Here is an 18,274-nt window from a genome sequence, read left to right as displayed (position 1 = left end):
CACAGTTAGCCACAGCACAGTTAACCACAGCACTGTTAACCACAACACAGTTAGCCACAGCACAGTCACAACACAGTTAACCACAGCACAGTTAACCACAGCACAGTTAGCCACAGCACTGTTAGCCACAAAACAGTTAGCCACAACAGAGTTAGCCACAGCACAGTCACAACACAGTTAACCACAGCACAGTTAACCACAGCGCAGTTAGCCACAGCACAGTTAACCACAGCACAGTTAGTCACAACACAGTTAACCACAGCACAGTTAACCACAGCGCAGTTAGCCACAGCACAGTTAGCCACAGCACTGTTAGCCACAAAACAGTTAGCCACAAAACAGTCACAGCACAGTTAGCCACGGCACAGTTAGCCACAGCAAAGTTAGCCACAAAACAGTCACAGCACAGTTAGCCACAAAACAGTCACAGCACAGTTAACCACAGCACAGTTAAAGACAGTGCAGTTAGCCACAGCACAGTTAACCACAGCACAGTTAGCCACAGCACTGTTAGCCACAAAACAGTTAGCCACAAAACAGTCACAGCACAGTTAACCACAGCACAGTTAAAGACAGTGCAGTTAGCCACAGCACAGTTAACCACAGCACTGTTAGCCACAAAACATTTAACCACAGCACAGTTAGCCACAGCACAGTTAACCACAGCGCAGTTAGCCACAGCACAGTTAGCCACAGCACTGTTAGCCACAAAACAGTTAGCCACAAAACAGTCACAGCACAGTTAGCCACGGCACAGTTAGCCACAGCAAAGTTAGCCACAGCACAGTTAGCCACAAAACAGTCACAGCACAGTTAGCCACGGCACAGTTAGGCACGGTAAAGTTAGCCACAAAACAGTCACAGCACAGTTAGCCACGGCACAGTTAGCCACGGTAAAGTTAGCCACAAAACAGTCACAGCACAGTTTGCCACGGGACAGTTAGCCACAAAACAGTTTGCCACAACACAGTCACAGCACAGTTAGCCACGGCACAGTCACAACACAGTTAACCACGGCACAGTTAGCCACAGCACAGTTAGGCACAGCACAGTTAGCCACAGCACAGTTAGCCACAGCACAGTTAGCCACAGCACAGTTAGCCACAAAACAGTCACAGCACAGTTAGCCACGGCACATTTAGCCATGGCACAGTTAGCCACGGCAAAGCTAGCCACAAAACAGTCACAGCACAATTAGCTACAGCACAGTTAGCCACAGCACAGTTAACCACAGCGCAGTTCGCCACAGCACAGCTAACCACAGCGCAGTTCGCCACAGCACAGCTAACCACAGCGCAGTTAGCCACAGCACTGTTTGCCACAGCACAGTTAGCCACAGCACTGTTAGCCACAAAACAGTTAGCCACAAAACAGTCACAGCACAGTTAGCCACAGCACAGTTAACCACAGCGCAGTTAGCCACAGCACAGTTAACCACAGCGCAGTTCGCCACAGCACAGTTAACCACAGCGCAGTTAGCCACAGCACTGTTTGCCACAGCACAGTTAGCCACAGCACTGTTAGCCACAAAACAGTTAGCCACAAAACAGTCACAGCACAGTTAGCCACGGCACAGTTAGCCACAAAACAGTAAGCCACAAAACAGTCACAGCACAGTTAGCCACGGCACACTTAACCACAGCACAGTCACAACACAGTTAACCACGGCACAGTTAGCCACAGCACAGTTAGCCACAAAACAGTCACAGCACAGTTAGCCACGGCACAGTTAACCACAGCACAGTTAGCCACAGCACAGTCACAACACAGTTAACCACGGCACAGTTAGCCACAGCACAGTTAGCCACAACACAGTTAGCCACAACACAGTTAGCCACAGCACAGTTAGCCACAGCACTGTTAGCCACAAAACAGTTAGCCACAAAACAGTCACAGCGCAGTTAACCACAGCACAGTTAGCCACAGCACAGTTAGCCACAAAACAGTTAGCCACAAAACAGTTAGCCACAAAACAGTCACAGCACAGTTAGCCACAAAACAGTAAGCCACAAAACAGTCACAGCACAGTTAGCCACGGCACAGTTAACCACAGCACTGTTAGCCACAGCACAGTTAACCACAGCGCAGTTAGCCACAGCACAGTTAACCACAGCACAGTTAGTCACAACACAGTTAGCCACAGCACAGTCACAACACAGTTAACCACAGCACAGTTAACCACAGCACAGTTAACCACAGAGCAGTTAGCCACAGCACAGTTAACCACAGCACAGTTAGTCACAACACAGTTAGCCACAGCACAGTCACAACACAGTTAACCACAGCACAGTTAACCACAGCACAGTTAACCACAGCACAGTTAACCACAGCACAGTTAGTCACAACACAGTTAGCCACAGCACAGTTAACCACAGCACAGTTAGTCACAACACAGTTAACCACAGCACAGTTAGTCACAACACAGTTAGCCACAGCACAGTCACAACACAGTTAACCACAGCACAGTTAGCCACAGCACAGTTAGCCACAAAACAGTTAGCCACAAAACAGTCACAGCACAGTTAACCACAGCACAGTTAAAGACAGCGCAGTTAGCCACAGCACAGTTAACCACAGCACAGTTAGCCACAGCACTGTTAGCCACAAAACAGTTAGCCACAACAGAGTTAGCCACAGCACAGTCACAACACAGTTAACCACAGCACAGTTAACCACAGCGCAGTTAACCACAGCGCAGTTAACCACAGCACTGTTAGCCACAAAACAGTTAGCCACAACAGAGTTAGCCACAGCACAGTCACAACACAGTTAACCACAGCACAGTTAACCACAGCGCAGTTAGCCACAGCACAGTTAACCACGGCACAGTTAGTCACAACACAGTTTGCCACAGCACAGTCACAACACAGTTAGTCACAACACAGTTAGCCACAGCACAGTCACAACACAGTTAACCACAGCACAGTTAACCACAGCACAGTTAACCACAGCGCAGTTGGCCACAGCACAGTTAGCCACAAAACAGTTAGCCACAAAACAGTCACAGCACAGTTAGCCACGGCACAGTTAGCCACAGCAAAGTTAGCCACAAAACAGTCACAGCACAGTTAGCCACAAAACAGTCACAGCACAGTTAACCACAGCACAGTTAAAGACAGTGCAGTTAGCCACAGCACAGTTAACCACAGCACAGTTAGCCACAGCACTGTTAGCCACAAAACAGTTAGCCACAACACAGTTAGCCACAGCACAGTCACAACACAGTTAACCACAGCACAGTTAACCACAGCACAGTTAACCACAGCGCAATTAGCCACAGCACAGTTAACCACAGCGCAGTTAGCCACAGCACAGTTAGCCACAGCACTGTTAGCCACAAAACAGTTAGCCACAAAACAGTCACAGCACAGTTAGCCACGGCACAGTTAGCCACAGCAAAGTTAGCCACAGCACAGTTAGCCACAAAACAGTCACAGCACAGTTAGCCACGGCACAGTTAGCCACGGTAAAGTTAGCCACAAAACAGTCACAGCACAGTTAGCCACGGCACAGTTAGCCACGGTAAAGTTAGCCACAAAACAGTCACAGCACAGTTAGCCACGGGACAGTTAGCCACAAAACAGTTTGCCACAAAACAGTCACAGCACAGTTAGCCACGGCACAGTCACAACACAGTTAACCACGGCACAGTTAGCCACAAAACAGTCACAGCACAGTTAACCACAGCACAGTTAAAGACAGCGCAGTTAGCCACAGCACAGTTAACCACAGCACAGTTAGCCACAGCACTGTTAGCCACAAAACAGTTAGCCACAACAGAGTTAGCCACAGCACAGTCACAACACAGTTAACCACAGCACAGTTAACCACAGCGCAGTTAGCCACAGCACAGTTAACCACGGCACAGTTAGTCACAACACAGTTAGCCACAGCACAGTCACAACACAGTTAACCACAGCACAGTTAACCACAGCGCAGTTGGCCACAGCACAGTTAGCCACAAAACAGTTAGCCACAAAACAGTCACAGCACAGTTAGCCACGGCACAGTTAGCCACAGCAAAGTTAGCCACAAAACAGTCACAGCACAGTTAGCCACAAAACAGTCACAGCACAGTTAACCACAGCACAGTTAAAGACAGTGCAGTTAGCCACAGCACAGTTAACCACAGCACAGTTAGCCACAGCACTGTTAGCCACAAAACAGTTAGCCACAACACAGTTAGCCACAGCACAGTCACAACACAGTTAACCACAGCACAGTTAACCACAGCAGTTAACCACAGCGCAGTTAGCCACAGCACAGTTAACCACAGCGCAGTTAGCCACAGCACAGTTAGCCACAGCACTGTTAGCCACAAAACAGTTAGCCACAAAACAGTCACAGCACAGTTAGCCACGGCACAGTTAGCCACAGCAAAGTTAGCCACAGCACAGTTAGCCACAAAACAGTCACAGCACAGTTAGCCACGGCACAGTTAGCCACGGTAAAGTTAGCCACAAAACAGTCACAGCACAGTTAGCCACGGCACAGTTAGCCACGGTAAAGTTAGCCACAAAACAGTCACAGCACAGTTAGCCACGGGACAGTTAGCCACAAAACAGTTTGCCACAAAACAGTCACAGCACAGTTAGCCACGGCACAGTCACAACACAGTTAACCACGGCACAGTTAGCCACAGCACAGTTAGGCACAAAACAGTCACAGCACAGTTAGCCACGGCACATTTAGCCATGGCACAGTTAGCCACGGCAAAGCTAGCCACAAAACAGTCACAGCACAATTAGCTACAGCACAGTTAGCCACAGCACAGTTAGCCACAGCACATTTAGCCACGGCACAGTTAGCCACGACACAGTTGGCCGCAAAACAGTCACAGCACAGTTAGCCACGGCACAGTTAGCCACAGCACAGTTAGCCACAGCACAGTTAGCCACAAAACAGTCACAGCACAGTTAGCCACAGCACAGTTAGCCACAAAACAGTCACAGCACAGTTAGCCACGGCACAGTTAGCCACAGCAAAGTTAGCCACAGCACAGTTAGCCACAAAACAGTCACAGCACAGTTAGTCACAACACAGTTAGCCACAGCACAGTCACAACACAGTTAACCACAGCACAGTTAACCACAGCGCAGTTAGCCACAGCACAGTTAACCACAGCACAGTTAGCCACAGCACAGTTAGCCACAGCACAGTTAGCCACAGCACAGTTAGCCACAAAACAGTTAGCCACAAAACAGTCACAGCACAGTTAACCACAGCACAGTTAACCACAGCACAGTTAGCCACAGCACTGTTAGCCACAAAACAGTTAGCCACAACAGAGTTAGCCACAGCACAGTCACAACACAGTTAACCACAGCACAGTTAACCACAGCACAGTTAACCACAGCGCAGTTAGCCACAGCACAGTTAACCACAGCACAGTTAGTCACAACACAGTTAGCCACAGCACAGTCACAACACAGTTAACCACAGCACAGTTAACCACAGCGCAGTTAGCCACAGCACAGTTAACCACAGCGCAGTTCGCCACAGCACAGTTAACCACAGCGCAGTTTGCCACAGCACTGTTTGCCACAGCACAGTTAGCCACAGAACTGTTAGCCACAAAACAGTTAGCCACAAAACAGTCACAGCACAGTTAGCCACGGCACAGTTAGCCACAAAACAGTAAGCCACAAAACAGTCACAGCACAGTTAGCCACGGCACACTTAACCACAGCACAGTCACAACACAGTTAACCACGGCACAGTTAGCCACAGCACAGTTAGCCACAAAACAGTCACAGCACAGTTAGCCACGGCACAGTTAACCACAGCACAGTTAGCCACAGCACAGTCACAACACAGTTAACCACGGCACAGTTAGCCACAGCACAGTTAGCCACAACACAGTTAGCCACAACACAGTTAGCCACAGCACAGTTAGCCACAGCACAGTTAGCCACAGCACAGTTAGCCACAGCACAGTTAGCCACAAAACAGTCACGGCACAGTTAGCCACGGTAAAGTTAGCCACAAAACAGTCACAGCACAGTTAGCCACGGCACAGTTAGCCACAGCAAAGTTAGCCACAGCACAGTTAGCCACAAAACAGTCACAGCACATTTAGCCACGGCACAGTTAGCCACAGCACAGTTAGCCACAGCACAGTTAACCACAGCACAGTTAAAGACAGTGCAGTTAGCCACAGCACTGTTAGCCACAAAACAGTTAGCCACAACACAGTTAGCCACAGCACAGTCACAACACAGTTAACCACAGCACAGTTAGCCACAGCACTGTTAGCCACAAAACAGTTAGCCACAACACAGTTAGCCACAGCACAGTCACAACACAGTTAACCACAGCACAGTTAACCACAGCACAGTTAACCACAGCGCAATTAGCCACAGCACAGTTAACCACAGCACAGTTAGCCACGGCACAGTTAGCCACAGCAAAGTTAGCCACAGCACAGTTAGCCACAAAACAGTCACAGCACAGTTAGCCACGGCACAGTTAGCCACGGTAAAGTTAGCCACAAAACAGTCACAGCACAGTTAGCCACGGCACAGTTAGCCACGGTAAAGTTAGCCACAAAACAGTCACAGCACAGTTAGCCACGGGACAGTTAGCCACAAAACAGTTTGCCACAAAACAGTCACAGCACAGTTAGCCACGGCACAGTCACAACACAGTTAACCACGGCACAGTTAGCCACAAAACAGTCACAGCACAGTTAACCACAGCACAGTTAAAGACAGCGCAGTTAGCCACAGCACAGTTAACCACAGCACAGTTAGCCACAGCACTGTTAGCCACAAAACAGTTAGCCACAACAGAGTTAGCCACAGCACAGTCACAACACAGTTAACCACAGCACAGTTAACCACAGCGCAGTTAGCCACAGCACAGTTAACCACGGCACAGTTAGTCACAACACAGTTAGCCACAGCACAGTCACAACACAGTTAACCACAGCACAGTTAACCACAGCGCAGTTGGCCACAGCACAGTTAGCCACAAAACAGTTAGCCACAAAACAGTCACAGCACAGTTAGCCACGGCACAGTTAGCCACAGCAAAGTTAGCCACAAAACAGTCACAGCACAGTTAGCCACAAAACAGTCACAGCACAGTTAACCACAGCACAGTTAAAGACAGTGCAGTTAGCCACAGCACAGTTAACCACAGCACAGTTAGCCACAGCACTGTTAGCCACAAAACAGTTAGCCACAACACAGTTAGCCACAGCACAGTCACAACACAGTTAACCACAGCACAGTTAACCACAGCAGTTAACCACAGCGCAGTTAGCCACAGCACAGTTAACCACAGCGCAGTTAGCCACAGCACAGTTAGCCACAGCACTGTTAGCCACAAAACAGTTAGCCACAAAACAGTCACAGCACAGTTAGCCACGGCACAGTTAGCCACAGCAAAGTTAGCCACAGCACAGTTAGCCACAAAACAGTCACAGCACAGTTAGCCACGGCACAGTTAGCCACGGTAAAGTTAGCCACAAAACAGTCACAGCACAGTTAGCCACGGCACAGTTAGCCACGGTAAAGTTAGCCACAAAACAGTCACAGCACAGTTAGCCACGGGACAGTTAGCCACAAAACAGTTTGCCACAAAACAGTCACAGCACAGTTAGCCACGGCACAGTCACAACACAGTTAACCACGGCACAGTTAGCCACAGCACAGTTAGGCACAAAACAGTCACAGCACAGTTAGCCACGGCACATTTAGCCATGGCACAGTTAGCCACGGCAAAGCTAGCCACAAAACAGTCACAGCACAATTAGCTACAGCACAGTTAGCCACAGCACAGTTAGCCACAGCACATTTAGCCACGGCACAGTTAGCCACGACACAGTTGGCCGCAAAACAGTCACAGCACAGTTAGCCACGGCACAGTTAGCCACAGCACAGTTAGCCACAGCACAGTTAGCCACAAAACAGTCACAGCACAGTTAGCCACAGCACAGTTAGCCACAAAACAGTCACAGCACAGTTAGCCACGGCACAGTTAGCCACAGCAAAGTTAGCCACAGCACAGTTAGCCACAAAACAGTCACAGCACAGTTAGTCACAACACAGTTAGCCACAGCACAGTCACAACACAGTTAACCACAGCACAGTTAACCACAGCGCAGTTAGCCACAGCACAGTTAACCACAGCACAGTTAGCCACAGCACAGTTAGCCACAGCACAGTTAGCCACAGCACAGTTAGCCACAAAACAGTTAGCCACAAAACAGTCACAGCACAGTTAACCACAGCACAGTTAACCACAGCACAGTTAGCCACAGCACTGTTAGCCACAAAACAGTTAGCCACAACAGAGTTAGCCACAGCACAGTCACAACACAGTTAACCACAGCACAGTTAACCACAGCACAGTTAACCACAGCGCAGTTAGCCACAGCACAGTTAACCACAGCACAGTTAGTCACAACACAGTTAGCCACAGCACAGTCACAACACAGTTAACCACAGCACAGTTAACCACAGCGCAGTTAGCCACAGCACAGTTAACCACAGCGCAGTTCGCCACAGCACAGTTAACCACAGCGCAGTTTGCCACAGCACTGTTTGCCACAGCACAGTTAGCCACAGAACTGTTAGCCACAAAACAGTTAGCCACAAAACAGTCACAGCACAGTTAGCCACGGCACAGTTAGCCACAAAACAGTAAGCCACAAAACAGTCACAGCACAGTTAGCCACGGCACACTTAACCACAGCACAGTCACAACACAGTTAACCACGGCACAGTTAGCCACAGCACAGTTAGCCACAAAACAGTCACAGCACAGTTAGCCACGGCACAGTTAACCACAGCACAGTTAGCCACAGCACAGTCACAACACAGTTAACCACGGCACAGTTAGCCACAGCACAGTTAGCCACAACACAGTTAGCCACAACACAGTTAGCCACAGCACAGTTAGCCACAGCACAGTTAGCCACAGCACAGTTAGCCACAGCACAGTTAGCCACAAAACAGTCACGGCACAGTTAGCCACGGTAAAGTTAGCCACAAAACAGTCACAGCACAGTTAGCCACGGCACAGTTAGCCACAGCAAAGTTAGCCACAGCACAGTTAGCCACAAAACAGTCACAGCACATTTAGCCACGGCACAGTTAGCCACAGCACAGTTAGCCACAGCACAGTTAACCACAGCACAGTTAAAGACAGTGCAGTTAGCCACAGCACTGTTAGCCACAAAACAGTTAGCCACAACACAGTTAGCCACAGCACAGTCACAACACAGTTAACCACGGCACAGTTAGCCACAGCACTGTTAGCCACAGCACTGTTAGCCACAGCACAGTTAACCACAGCGCAGTTAGCCACAGCACAGTTAACCACAGCACAGTTAGCCAAAGCACTGTTAGCCACAAAACAGTTAGCCACAAAACAGTTAGCCACAAAACAGTCACAGCGCAGTTAACCACAGCACAGTTAGCCACAGCACAGTTAACCACAGCACAGTTAGCCACAGCACAGTTAGCCACTAAACAGTTAGCCACAAAACAGTCACAGCACAGTTAGCCACAAAACAGTTAGCCACAAAACAGTAAGCCACAAAACAGTCACAGCACAGTTAGCCACGGCACAGTTAACCACAGCACTGTTAGCCACAGCACAGTTAACCACAGCACAGTTAACCACAGCGCAGTTAGCCACAGCACAGTTAACCACAGCACAGTTAACCACAGCACAGTTAGTCACAACACAGTTAGCCACAGCACAGTCACAACACAGTTAACCACAGCACAGTTAACCACAGCACAGTTAGTCACAACACAGTTAGGCACAGCACAGTTAACCACAGCACAGTTAGTCACAACACAGTTAACCACAGCACAGTTAGTCACAACACAGTTAGCCACAGCACAGTCACAACACAGTTAACCACAGCACAGTTAACCACAGCGCAGTTAGCCACAGCACAGTTAGCCACAGCACAGTTAGCCACAAAACAGTCACAGCACAGTTATCCACAGCACAGTTAAAGACAGCGCAGTTAGCCACAGCACAGTTAACCACAGCACAGTTAGCCACGGCACTGTTAGCCACAAAACAGTTAGCCACAACAGAGTTAGCCACAGCACAGTCACAACACAGTTAACCACAGCACAGTTAACCACAGCGCAGTTAGCCACAGCACAGTTAACCACAGCACAGTTAGTCACAACACAGTTAGCCACAGCACAGTCACAACACAGTTAACCACAGCACAGTTAACCACAGCACAGTTAACCACAGCACAGTTAACCACAGCGCAGTTAGCCACAGCACAGTTAGCCACAGCACTGTTAGCCACAGCACAGTTAACCACAGCACAGTTAACCACAGCACAGTTAGCCACGGCACTTTTAGCCACAAAACAGTTAGCCACGGCACAGTTAGCCAAAAAACAGTCACAGCACAGTTTGTCACGGCACTGTTAGCCACAAAACAGTTAGCCACAACACAGTTAGCCACAGCACAGTCACAACACAGTTAACCACAGCGCAGTTAGCCACAGCACAGTTAACCACAGCACAGTTAGCCACAGCACTGTTAGCCACAAAACAGTTAGCCACAAAACAGTCACAGCACAGTTAGCCACGGCACAGTTAGCCACAAAACAGTAAGCCACAAAACAGTCACAGCACAGTTAGCCACGGCACAGTTAACCACAGCACAGTTAGCCACAGCACAGTCACAACACAGTTAGCCACGGCACAGTTAGCCACAGCACAGTTAGCCACAGCACAGTTAGCCACGGCACATTTAGCCATGGCACAGTTAGCCACGGCAAAGCTAGCCACAAAACAGTCACAGCACAGTTAGCCACGGCACAGTTAGCCACGACACAGTTGGCCGCAAAACAGTCACAGCACAGTTAGCCACGGCACAGTTAGCCACAAAACAGTTAGCCACAAAACAGTCACAGCACAGTTAGCCACGGTAAAGTTAGCCACAAAACAGTCACAGCACAGTTAGCCACGGCACAGTTAGCCACAGCAAAGTTAGCCACAAAACAGTCACAGCACAGTTAGCCACAAAACAGTCACAGCACAGTTAACCACAGCACAGTTAAACACAGTGCAGTTAGCCACAGCACAGTTAACCACAGCACAGTTAGCCACTGCACTGTTAGCCACAAAACAGTTAGCCACAACACAGTTAGCCACAGCACAGTCACAACACAGTTAACCACAGCACAGTTAACCACAGCACAGTTAACCACAGCGCAGTTAGCCACAGCACAGTTAGCCACAGCACAGTTAACCACAGCGCAGTTAGCCACAGCACAGTTAGCCACAGCACTGTTAGCCACAAAACAGTTAGCCACAAAACAGTCACAGCACAGTTAGCCACGGCACAGTTAGCCACAGCACAGTTAGCCACAGCACAGTTAGCCACAAAACAGTCACAGCACAGTTAGCCACGGTAAAGTTAGCCACAAAACAGTCACAGCACAGTTAGCCACGGCACAGTTAGCCACGGCACAGTTAGCCACAGCAAAGTTAGCCACAAAACAGTCACAGCACAGTTAGCCACGGCACAGTTAGCCACAGCACAGTTAGCCACAAAACAGTCACAGCACAGTTAACCACAGCACAGTTAAAGACAGTGCAGTTAGCCACAGCACAGTTAACCACAGCACAGTTAGCCACAGCACTGTTAGCCACAAAACAGTTAGCCACAACACAGTTAGCCACAGCACAGTCACAACACAGTTAACCACAGCACAGTTAACCACAGCGCAGTTAACCACAGCGCAGTTAGCCACAGCACAGTTAGCCACAGCACAGTTAACCACAGCGCAGTTAGCCACAGCACAGTTAGCCACAGCACTGTTAGCCACAAAATAGTTAGCCACAAAACAGTCACAGCACAGTTAGCCACGACACAGTTAGCCACAGCAAAGTTAGCCACAGCACAGTTAGCCACAAAACAGTCACAGCACAGTTAGCCACGGCACAGTTAGCCACGGTAAAGTTAGCCACAAAACAGTCACAGCACAGTTAGCCACGGCACAGTTAGCCACGGTAAAGTTAGCCACAAAACAGTCACAGCACAGTTAGCCACGGGACAGTTAGCCACAAAACAGTTTGCCACAAAACAGTCACAGCACAGTTAGCCACGGGACAGTTAGCCACAAAACAGTTTGCCACAAAACAGTCACAGCACAGTTAGCCACGGCACAGTTAGCCACAACACAGTTAGCTCCGACCACATTTGTCTCTGTGTTGGAACTGCGATGGACAGGCGACCTTTCCAGGTGTTCATGTTCCCACCTGCTATTTGCTGGGATAGACTCCACCCCCCTCCACCATCAGAGCAGTACCGAAGATGGATGATTAAATAGTCCCAAGTCACATTGATAAATTTTGATCGTCAGTCGGAAACGTGACATTTTCAGGAGTGAGTTGGTGAAGCTTCATCAGACTGGGTGTTGGGAGGATGATGATGGCGGCAGGTGGTCGCCGTTTACCCAAGAGGCTCCATGACGGCGCCCTGAGAGATGACGCCCGTCAGAGTTAGCCAAACAAGGCTAACTCTCTCCCCAGAAAGCCTCCCGTCAAAATGCTGCCGAGGAAGTCTGAGGAAGTTTGTGAGCAGCTGCTGTGGCTGCAAACGGGGAGGAAGATGGTTTCTTTACATTTAGTTGTGTTTGGAGCAGGATGGGATGAGCTGATCCTTCCTGGTTTGATGGAAATATTTCAACTGTTTCATTTTAATAAAACCTTAATTTTCACTTAATATCCCTGAAAATAAGCAGATCCTCTGTTTTCCACCAGAAAACACGAAGACCTGATATCGTGACATTTTAGATATCACGAGCTAAAGCCGGGTGTCCTAAAACCTTTTAGATTTCTTCATGATTTTATTTGGTTTTATTCACTGTAATTTGAGTGTTTATTGTCGCTTTATTATGTTTTCATTTATGATTGTTTTTTTATGTCAAATTTTTGGTTTTTCCCCTTTTTTTTCCTTTTACATTATTTTGTTGTGTTTTTATGTAATTGTGAAGTCAGTGATTAAACTCCAGCTGACTGACGGGAAGGAGACGTTTTTCCTGAAAGATTCCCGTCAGTGTTTGGATGCTTTATAGAAACGGATTTATGTTCTCCGAGGAGACCGTCTCTGTCCTGCTGTCAGCGTCGTTTTCAGCTGGAAGGAAGGAAGTGGGCTCAGAGCAGGTCGGACTGGTTCTGCTCTCGGTTCTGATCTGAATGAGACGCAAACATCCTGCTTTTATTTTTGTCAAAACAAAAGCTAAAATGAAAAATATGAAACTAAATGTTGCCGTTTTGTGTTTTCCAGAATCCGACATTGTGCAAAGGCCTGAATGAGCTTCAGAACGGTCAGGTAGGTGGACGCAGCGTCCAGAACGTCCCGATGGACGCTTTTCCTTCTGATGACCTCCGCGCCGTGTCCGTCCTCCGCGCCGTGTCCGTCCTCCGCGCCGTGTCCGTCCTCCGCGCCGTGTCCCTCCTCCGCGCCGTGTCCCTCCTCCGCGCCGTGTCCGTCCTCCGCGCCGTGTCCCTCCTCCGCGCCGTGTCCCTCCTCCGCGCCGTGTCCCTCCTCCGCGCCGTGTCCCTCCTCCGCGCCGTGTCCGTCCTCCGCGCCGTGTCCCTCCTCCGCGCCGTGTCCCTCCTCCGCGCCGTGTCCGTCCTCCGCGCCGTGTCCGTCCTCCGTCGTCGTGTCCCTCCTCCGTCGTCGTGTCCCTCCTCCGTCGCCGTGTCCCTCCTCCGTCGCCGTGTCCCTCCTCCGTCGCCGTGTCCCTCCTCCGCGCCGTGTCCGTCCTCCGCGCCGTGTCCGTCCTCCGCGTCGTGTCCCTCCTCCGCGCCGTGTCCGTCCTCCGCGCCGTGTCCGTCCTCCGCGCCGTGTCCGTCCTCCGTCGTCGTGTCCGTCCTCCGTCGTCGTGTCCGTCCTCCGTCGCCGTGTCCCTCCTCCGTCGTCGTGTCCCTCCTCCGCGCCGTGTCCCTCCTCCGCGCCGTGTCCCTCCTCCGTCGCCGTGTCCCTCCTCCGTCGCCGTGTCCCTCCTCCGCGCCGTGTCCCTCCTCCGTCGCCGTGTCCCTCCTCCGTCGCCGTGTCCGTCCTCCGTCGTCGTGTCCGTCCAGGGTGGTGGAAGTAGGCGGAGTCACAGCTCAGGTGTGATGAGGCAGGTAGCGTCAGGTCAGGTGTGTAAAAATAAGAACGTATTTCCCACAGAGTCCAGAATCTCAGCTGAAAGCTCCTGCAGACCATTTCCACCACCAGCCGTCAGAGTTTAGACCACAAACCAGAACAAGATGTGAACGTAGATCATCGGATCCACCTGATCGCGGTATGAACGTGGACCAGATCCCCTCATGGTGGCTCAGAACTCTGCTGCGTGGCGCCCGGAGCCTCCGGTCAGCTGATGGACCAGCTGATACTGCTCGCCCACAGGGACAGGCGTCTTGTTTCTGCTGCTGATGGACCAGGATAATTCTACTGGGTCGTACCGCTAAAATGAGGAGGAACCACAGAAACTGGTGGAATGAAGCTGGACGAACTGGTCCAGATGTTCAGCCGGGACTTCCAGTCTTTCCATGTGTCTGCAGAGTTTTCCTCCACCTGGATGAAGAAGAGCTGGAGATGCGGTGAAAGTCTTTAAGCTCCTCTGGAGGTTTTTATCTCCTGCAGCTGATTTTCTCAGCAGTTATTTACTGTTAAAAATCCTCTTTTTTCCGTATGACAGACGTATTTAATGTCGAGGTGGACGTTTCTCGGCCTGACCTCTACCTGCCAGGAGCAAATTAAATCCCGACTCTTCTCATCGACGTTTACATCTGATTGGAAGAGATTTGGATGCATGATGGGCCGCCTGAACACTGGTTATGTGTTGGAAACTGGTTTTTGATGAGCCGGGTCACTTCGTACGGAAAATCCTTCATGCCAGTAAAAAGGAAAATAGTCATACAGACTGGTTGGACTCGCACTGATTTAATTATTGATGCAGCAAATATGAGATTTTTGTTTTTCCCTGTAAATAAAAAAAGTCCTAAATTCAGACACTGAGCTAGTAAACAACACTCGGCTGTATCTGTAGTTCCAGGAACGCCTGTTATTGTCGGTCTTTGACCTCTTTTCTACATTTATATTTAAGATTTAATCCAGTTTAGTTTGATCTCACGCTTCTGTGTGATTTTCCAGGTTATTTCATTCAGACTTCCTCTATTAATCATCCTGATCAATTCACACTTTATTTTGCTGTTCGAGTTGACAATAAACTGAAAGATCTGGATTTAAATCAGGCTTTAATCTGTTTTCTGGAACAATAAAGTTTATCCTAGACCGGCGGTGAAATGCAGTTTAATCCACGTCTGGCAGTAGACATGTTCACGTTGGAACATTTACATGTTTATCAGCGCTGCAGGTTGGAATAAAACTTCTTTAAAATAGTTTATTTCAGTCGTTTTTGACAGAATCCAAAAGACGGATAAAAATCTGGAGAAAATAAAAAATCTTTTCCAAACTCATTGTTTAGACATCTGACCAGGTCTCCGAGTGGACCGGATCTGGGTCACGGTTTTGGTTTTAGAAACCACGTTTTAAGGTCCAGAAACCATTGAAACCATCTTAATCAGTGGGAAGAGGTGCATGATGGGAACACACTCCCCCCTCCCTGCAGCCGGCAACCCCCCCTCTCTGGTGGGGGTTGGGCGACCGTCCTTTGTCCCCTCGCAGTGTGTACACACGCACACACACACACACACACACACACACACACACACAGGAAGTTCTCAGATGTCCGCAGAGATGATGTGACAGATGTTTGGTTTCCATGGAGACGTCTCCTCCAGTCTGGCTTCATGTGACTTTTCAAGGTTAAAATGTTAAAAGTTTTACATGAAAACTGATCAGAATCAGATTTTATTGATTAGAAATGAATGGTTTTATCAGATTGTTTAATCAGTGATTTAATCACTTGTTTGATTTCAGACCATCAGAAGTTTAAATTTGGCTAAAAGATTATTAGAGGATATTTTATAGATCACAGCGTGCAACGGTAATGTTGAATAAAACACGGATTAACCGTTTAATGTCAAATTTATTTACAATTTTAGATAAAAACTGAATATAAATACAGTAATAACGAGACTGGAATGAAATAAAATATAATTATAGATTAATAAAAACAAAAAATAAAAGAAAAATAAAATTGCAACCAAAAATGTTTGAATATTCATTTATATGACATCTAAACATCCCATTTATTGAAACATTTTTAAGGCGTAAAGTTTTATTAAATGCTGCACTTTTATTTATGGGAAAATTAAAAACGTGTGTTAAAGTAAAAACATTTAAAGTTTATTTCGTAAAAGTTTTAAATGTCAGCGGACTATAAAATGTAAAATATATTCATCTTCCTACAGGAAAGCTGCTGGCTGGTTAACATGTAACATAAATAACTTTATTTAACTTTAATTTTACAGAAAAGAATAATAATAATAATAATAATGATAATGTACCTGGAAAACCAGCCAGTTTAACAACAAATCCCACAAACAGGCAGCAGTGTGTCTACTGTACGGGTACCCTGGAGGGACATAAAGAAGACGGTGCTCATCGTGGAACCAAACCACAGATCAGGGAGATAAACGTCTAATCTATTCCTAAAACTTCTGAAATAATCATCATGTTTTTAATCTGTCAGAATGAAGCGTTTATATCTCGTCACCGTGGGAACCGCCATGGGTTTTACTACGGTGTCTCTGAATGGACAAACTAGCTTTTAATTCCTCTGGGTGATTCATCCCTTCTTACATCCTAGTCACTGTGGATAAAAGCGTCTGCCAAATGACCGTAGAATAGAATAGAATAGAATAGAATAGAATAAACAGTCTCCATGTTTCCACACGTCTTCCTGCTACTATCTACCTGCTGTCCTCACTGCAGCACCTCCACCTCAGCTGCATCCCAAACATCTTCTTGGCTTTATTCCAGCCATAGAGGATCATTATTTTCCTGCTTTTCTCATCACTTGTTGATCTTTGGCTGCTCCTGATTGGACGTTACCGTCAGTTTAAGCTCTCTGATTGGTGGAAAGTCTGACAGGAAGTGTCTTCATCATCATGTCCAGGTGAAAATAGAGGTCTCTTAGCAACATGGTAGTGATGGTGATGAAGATGTGATAAATAATGGTGGATTTACCATCTAGAGTCTCTGAATAAACACTACATGTTGTGTCTGGATTGTAAACCTCCTGGACGGAGGTTTACAATCCAGACACTGGACGGCGTCTGCCTGTTTCTATTGTCTGGAAGAGTCCACTCCCCTCCCCAGTCTTCCTCCTCGTCCTCCTCCTCGTCCTCCTCCTGTCTCCCAGTTTGTCTCCCCTCCAGAGGGACAAACTTTCTTGTTTGTTCAGATGTTTATTCTGTTTGTTGATGTTTCAAGATGTTTGTTTACATCTTTATTCAGGCTTTAAAATTTTTGCTTGGATGTTTATTTACTTGTTTAGATGTTTATTCAGGTATTTGTTTACGTTTTAGTTTAGATGTTTATTCAGGTATTTGTTTACGTTTTAGTTTAGATGTTTATTTAGATGTTTATTCAGGTATTTGTTTACGTTTTAGTTTAGATGTTTATTTAGATGTTTATTCAGGTATTTGTTTACGTTTTAGTTTAGATGTTTATTTAGATGTTTATGCAGGTATTTGTTTACGTTTTAGTTTAGATGTTTATTTAGATGTTTATTCGGGTATTTGTTTACGTTTTAGTTTAGATGTTTATTTAGATGTTTATTCAGGTATTTGTTTACGTTTTAGTTTAGATGTTTATTTAGATGTTTATTCGGGTATTTGTTTACGTTTTAGTTTAGATGTTTATTTAGATGTTTATTCGGGTATTTGTTTACGTTTTAGTTTAGATGTTTATTTAGATGTTTATTCAGGTATTTGTTTACGTTTTAGTTTAGATGTTTATTTAGATGTTTATTCAGGTATTTGTTTACGTTTTAGTTTAGATGTTTATTTAGATGTTCATTCAGGTATTTGTTTACGTTTTAGTTTAGATGTTTATTTAGATGTTTATTCAGGTATTTGTTTACGTTTTAGTTTAGATGTTTATTTAGATGTTTATTCGGGTATTTGTTTACGTTTTAGTTTAGATGTTTATTTAGATGTTTATTCAGGTATTTGTTTACGTTTTAGTTTAGATGTTTATTTAGATGTTTATTCAGGTATTTGTTTACATTTTAGTTTAGATGTTTATTTAGATGTTTATTCAGGTATTTGTTTACGTTTTAGTTTAGATGTTTATTTAGATGTTTATTCGGGTATTT

General features: G+C 47.1%; 1 protein-coding gene across 1 annotated transcript in view; it reads left to right on the top strand.

Moving 5' to 3' along the window:
• The window catches only part of phf21b (PHD finger protein 21B), a 100,525-nt gene that overhangs the window by 62,638 nt on the left and 19,613 nt on the right, over window positions 1–18,274 (top strand). Inside the window, exon 2 of the mRNA XM_079263273.1 lies at window positions 13,285–13,329. Coding sequence (XP_079119399.1) covers window positions 13,285–13,329 — 45 coding nt within the window. The remainder of the gene's footprint in view (window positions 1–13,284; window positions 13,330–18,274) is intronic.

Source organism: Telmatherina bonti (assembly GCF_933228915.1).
Source record: "Telmatherina bonti genome assembly, chromosome: 23".
Taxonomy (NCBI): Eukaryota; Metazoa; Chordata; class Actinopteri; order Atheriniformes; family Telmatherinidae; genus Telmatherina; species Telmatherina bonti.
The sequence above is the reverse complement of the archived record's forward strand: the minus strand, read 5'-3'. Positions and strand labels throughout refer to the sequence as shown.